Below are 6,483 nucleotides of genomic sequence, written 5' to 3' on the forward strand. Positions count from 1 at the left end.
TCTTAAATGTAGGTCCTTTTCGCTAAAAAATAGTAGTAATAAAGAGTCCCAGTTAAATTATGTTAGGTTTATAGGTATCTTGATTAAAACTATTTTTATCATGAAATTAAATAACCTTTCTTTAAATTTTTAAATGATTAGATGATCAGCTGTAATAACTTAGAAGGTGTGCTGACAATTTAAACCAGATATGTAAAGATCTAATTTTATATAAGATTTCTGTGTAATGAACATAATTGTGACCTATTCCATGGCAAAAATTAACACTATCACATAATTATGACCTATTAATGGCGAAAATTGACACCATAACATAATTAGGGCCCAGTACGAAAGTGCGCTATAGTAATCACCGTGACAGTCCGTCTGTCTGTCCGTCCGTCTGTCAGTCTGTCCGTCAGCACTTTTATTTCCGTGCTATAGCTCGAGTTTCCTTTGGCATATCGAACTCAAACTTGATACAGTACTTTCTTATTGAAAGTATTTGTTTGGGACGCTTTTCTTTGTCAAAAATTAAAGGTCAAGGTCGCTGTTGCTGAATGTAGAAAATCAGTTTCCATGCAATAACTCCATACAATGGTCTTTTATTAAAGTGCTTGCTTGCAATTGCATTTAAGCTTTGAAAGTTAAAGGACAAACTTACTCAAAAAAGTACTCCAAGTGTTCATGGGTATTAGCTCCATATTCTATTGTCAAAAATGAATTAGTTACTATGTGTTTTGTTAGCTTTTATGACAGAATGTACTTAAGGTTAATCAATAATCTGTCATTCTAACCAGTCATCAAGACTTTTGACTTAAAGGGTTTTCGTACTGTTCTTAAGATGGAAAAAGTGACAAAAAGACAGAAAAACTGAATTGATATACAATGGTGACAATATATAGAAAACATACTCTTTACATTAAGCTGAGGTCATATAAATTTCAAATAGTGTGAAAACTCTGGAAATAATCATATAGATTTTGTACGAATGTCCTCTAAGTCAGCGATGGCGACCAACCAATGCATAAAAAGGCCCATTGTTGTGTACATCAAAATTAACATTCGTCTGGTACCGTAATGAAAATTAACTTTCACTTGTTCACTTTGAACAGGCGAATATAACTACCTCCTCGCCTTAGACCCTCATGGCGAGTGACCTTCAGTAATTGTTGTCCTTCTGTCCTTCAATCTAGCGTAGAACGTTTGTAATTGGAAATTATCTTCGAACTTCTATGTGATATGAGGTTTTAGAACAGGGGTTTAAAATGTCCTAATGTCAAGGTCAACGTCGTTGTTACTAAAAATATAACAGGCAGTATACTGTCATAATAATTATTTCAGGTCCATGTCAGTAATCTAACTGTGACATGGTTTCTAAGAAAAGTTTTTGACAAAATTCTTTTTCCCGTTGTATCTTTTTTTTTATAAAATATTTCAATCCTCAGGTAAGTCTTCCTTCTTGGTAAGAATGCCATTTTTGATTAAGGAAATAATGATGGATATTCACAGGGAATAGAGGCATATACTTAACAATCAATGAGTCTAACGTTTAATAGAAATGTGACATATGTACTTAATATCTCATAATTGTATACATGACATTCCGTACTTGTGTGATGTACATTCTGTATGTGATATTCTGTTTGTGTGTAATGTACATATGTATATGATATTCCCAATATAATTAAATTTAGACTTGAAATGTCCACTCCTCTACGATACTCTACGATACACTGAAATACAAGATATAATATATACGTATGTGTATGATATACAATATATTCCGTATGTGTATAATGAACTTATATGTTATAGTATATGATATTCTGTTTGTGTGTTATGTTCATCATATTCTGCTCGTGAATGATGTATATGATATTCTGTTTTTATGTTATGTATATTATAGTCCGCACATGTATGATGTATATTGTATTCCGTATGAATATGATGTACTTGATATTTCGTATGTGTATGATGTATATGATATTCTGTTTGTGTGAAATGTATATGAAATTCCGTACTTGTGAGATGTATATGATATTCCGTATGTATGATGTAGATTATAATCTGTATGTGTATGCTGTACATGATATCCTATACATGTATGATGTACATTATATTCCGTATGTGTATGAAGTACATGATATTCCGTATGTGTGTGATGCATACGTCATTCTGTACATGTGTGATGTACATGAGATACATTAGATTGATATGTACACCATATTTCATAGAACTTATCAAAACGTGTTGGAATGAATTATATTGACATAGGTTCGACATCACGAATATTAAAATATATACTTTTGTGTTTGTTTTAAGGAAAATGATAAACATTTATAAATGGAGATCAAGATTTTATAGCTATCACCAAAAATAATTATTTACTCTTCGTATTGAAATTGTTATTTCTATTTTGTAATAGGGCTTTTGACATATCACTGAGATGTCCGACCAGGGAGAGCTGTACGAAGATTCCTGGATTCTATATCGTGTCCTGGACAGGACGATGGGGAGCCGAGAAATGGTTGCCGCCAGGAGGAAGCTGACACTTGTACGTGAGCAATTAAGTAACTGTGATAAAACACAATCAGAAACAATTAACACAGGAAGTTCAGCAGAAGGAATTAAGATGATGGGCTCGGACCAAGATCAAATGCTAATTCACAACTCTGTGGTAGTTATATGTCCTGACCAACAAAGCAGTATCACACCAGATATTGCTAATAAAACGGTATTTATTATGAGAGATACCAACAGCCGACCTGGCTATGTAAAATTGCAGCTGAAAGGACGGACGTGCACTTCAGACTTGTTTAATTCGATTGTACCTGTTGGAGATGTACACTTTGTATCAAGTGAAATGTTTGCACGGTCGCTATCAGATCAAGTATGTGATGTATTCAGGACTACCGTAAACACTCGTGGAGCAGCTACTACTACGAGTAAAATAACTTATACAGAATCAGATATCGATTTAGTGCGTGTGTTCGTTTGTACTAGTTGGCCAAGCGAGAGCAACGAGTGGGTGAGCAGACCTCGATTGTATAACTGGCCGGATAAATGTTTGAGAGATAAGATAGTACAAGGTGGTTGTCATCTTGTCCCTGTAGGAGATAAAACGTCAGCCGACACATTCCTACAATGGAGAATTTCATTCGCGACTGCGGAACGCAAACTCGTTCATTCTCTCAGTCATGTCCAGTTCCTAGTGTACTGTCTTCTCAAGTACCTTTTCAAACAGATATCTGGGAAGTTAAAACAAATATATGGGGATACAGATATCATCTCGTCATATATTATCAAAACAACTATACTCCATGCAGTAGAAAACACACCTTTTTCTTTATGGGAAGAAAAGAATACATTTCTTTGTTTCATGCTGTGTTTAAATATTTTGGCCACGTGGGTGAGAGCAGGATATTGTCCTAATTACTTTATATACAAGAATAATATGTTCCTTGGGAAAGTTCATGGTCACAATCAACAAAAACTCCTCCGTTTACTTGTTAAACTCCGTGATATGACATGGCGTTGTCTATCAATAGGAACATTCTTCCAATCATCTATAGGAGAGTATATCCAGAGAGTGAAAAATGGGGCCTGGGAAATAGTACTGCCTACACCAGCACAATCAGAAAGAGAAACTGATTTCACAATATTCGTACGGTCCTTCGTTTTGTTTCGTGCAACTGATGTACTGCCCGCTTTGAAACTTCTGAGCAAATCAATGTCGGACATGGATGAATTAATAGCTTACTTCAATACAGTACATGCACTCTCTTTTAAAGGGATGGAGGCATTTGAGGAACAAGCTTCCCTCGGAGGAAACAAACAGAAGTATAAATCTCTTAGGAAATGTAAGAAGTTTATATCACCACTTGCCGTAACTTGTACAAGTCCAGGTCTACTGACGTTGGCAACCTATCACTACCAGACTGGGAATTACTTGAAAACACTGGAAATGTGTGGACACCTTATTTCCTCGTGGAAAATTTTCGTTGATTGTATGAGTGAAAAGGGTCATGATAGATACGAACATCTTTACTGTGGGCATGGGTATAGTCTTCTACACAAATTTCAGCAAGCATGTGTATCATACATGTTTTTGACACAACCATATCCAAATTTCTGTCCAGTCCATTTACAACAAGAGCTAACGAACGTCAGTAGTATAAAACTGCTAATCCCACCACTCCCTTACGCCGTGTTCCTGACCTTCCTGTGTTACCATGAGCTTAACGATACAAGAAGACGTGACGCAGCACTGATCGAACTTCGGGCCGTGAAATATGATAAGTACCAGGGAGGAAGCAAATACTGGATTGTCCACAACCTCTTAGGAATCTGTTACGAAATGGTCGGTGACCTACGCAGTGCTCGCAGGGAATACAAGGACTCTCTGGGTGGTACAAGAGGTTATCAACATCAAAATCCTGCTATGGAGAGGATAGAACGACTGGAGCATTAACTATAACGACAAAACTTGATTTTCTATATTTTTTTAGATACTAGGCACACTATCAACATCACTGAATCGTACTGCGTGTAATAATTCAACATGATGACCTTGTATCGCTGATTCGAAAAATAAATTGTTAAAGCTTACAGTCCAAAATAAAAGAACTTCCGATTGAGGTTTAAAAATACGAAGTTTCAGTAATTAGAAATCTTTTCGGAAATGTACTCCAATGATTACATTAGGTCCCATTCATCGTATCTAAGGAAGTGCCGCCATTTTAGTTTGTGCATGGCTTGGAGACGCATACCCGGAAGCGAACCCGTGCACACTATGTATTAATGTGAAAGAATAACAAAATAAATCCCCAGAGGGACAGAAGGAAATTAGGAGGGGGCAGATTGTAAGGAAGACTTAACATAGAGGAACCAAGACATGCTGAAGGAGGCGTACAGCATGTAAAGTGTTAAGAATTCGCACAGTATGGTTTGGAAATTATACGTGGTTCTGACAAATGAAAAAAGAGACATTAAGGGAATATGGCGTCGAAGATGAATTTCAATTTATTATTCCATGTTTCTTTCTTATTGTTTGAAGCTACGAGAAGTTGTTTAATATGTATATGATACTGATGATTCGGATAACTCCAAGTTTTGAACTTAACTTTAACACGGAGTTTGATGAGGACAAAAGACTTGAGCCCAGTGATTTGTTATATATGTGAAATATTATTGTAAGATAGCTAATGGGTTTGGCATGGATCCATCTCTACCAAGACGATTTTTTCCAACTCTCCATCAGGTCTAAGCTGCTCGATCCCAGTATAATTATGTAATAACATTTATTATATGATCGGTATGTAGCACTATCACTCATTGGTCCTAATCAGATCACATGCCATCAATTACTTCCTTGGCCATACCCCCATGACATCACCGAGGAGTCAATATAATATTTCGTCAGGTCCGTTGAAAGTATGTCATATATGCTGAAAGGTATTTTTAGCAGATGTTAATAAAACTTTCCATGGACCTGGCGAAACGTTATATTCAACTTCCGGTGATATGATGAGGTATTTTAGAGGAACTTTTATTTAGTTTTGTCTTTAAATAAGTACAATAACGTAACTGCAGACTTTAGTTTCGGAAAATCCATGGTTTTAGGGACCTGCCCTGAACAATATCCACCTCGGCCTTCGGTCTCGGGAAATATTGTCAAGGTAAGGTCCGTAGAACAATGGAATATTCTCAACAAAAGTCTGGATTTGTAATGATGTTGTTCCATCTTATTTGAGAAAGACAAAACCAAGCCGATTACAGCCTTTATCATTTGTATAGTTTATGTAGCTGTGCCGGTATGGTATCTGTATTCTTACATGTTTCGCCCTTGGATTTATTAGTTATAGCCAAATATTTCAGATCTGGATTTTGGATGTTTACGTGTCAAACTGTATGCTTTTTATACTATATTTGAGTCAATATCTTTTTCGATTAAGTCAAATTGATCTAAGTAAAATATGTTGTATAATTAATAAAATACTGCAATATATTTTATTTATGAAAGTCTGCAATGTAATTACTTTATGAAATACTGCAATGTAATTATGTTATGAAAAACTGCAATGTGTCTACTTTTAGAAAGATAACAGTGTATTCTTCGTGAAATACTGCAATGCATTTACTTAATGAAAGAACACAATGTATGCTGTAGAGGTCAGTAAAATAATCACTATTACTGCCGGAGCTTCATTTAGATCCTAATTTCGGATTATTAAACGTCAATAGAAAGTACCGTTATGATTTGTCAAAATCCAAACTTTAATTATCGTTAGTAATGATATAAGCGATGATCATATACAAAGGTCTTTAGCGCCATCTTATTGTCTGGCGTCCAGTGTCCGGCGTCCAGTGGCCGTTAAGCGTCCGTCCGGCTGTCCTTAAACTTTATCGCTATTCCTCAGATAATTATTTAAGGATTTTTTCTCCAAATTCCACATATAGTTTCCCTTGGTCCACAGAGATATGAAAACAATATGCCGGCAG

The 6,483-nt window shown here is 35.7% G+C and overlaps 1 protein-coding gene across 1 annotated transcript; it reads left to right on the forward strand.

Annotated features, from left to right (window-relative positions):
- The first annotated feature begins 2,485 nt into the window (after positions 1-2,485).
- Positions 2,486-5,984, forward strand: LOC117318760. The gene has a single exon (XM_033873711.1). It carries the CDS (start codon positions 2,492-2,494, stop codon positions 4,451-4,453), a length of 1,962 nt encoding a protein of 653 aa, XP_033729602.1. The 5' UTR covers positions 2,486-2,491; the 3' UTR covers positions 4,454-5,984.
- The last annotated feature ends 499 nt before the right edge of the window (positions 5,985-6,483 follow it).

Source organism: Pecten maximus, unplaced genomic scaffold, assembly GCF_902652985.1.
Source record: "Pecten maximus unplaced genomic scaffold, xPecMax1.1, whole genome shotgun sequence".
Lineage (NCBI taxonomy): Eukaryota > Metazoa > Mollusca > Bivalvia > Pectinida > Pectinidae > Pecten > Pecten maximus.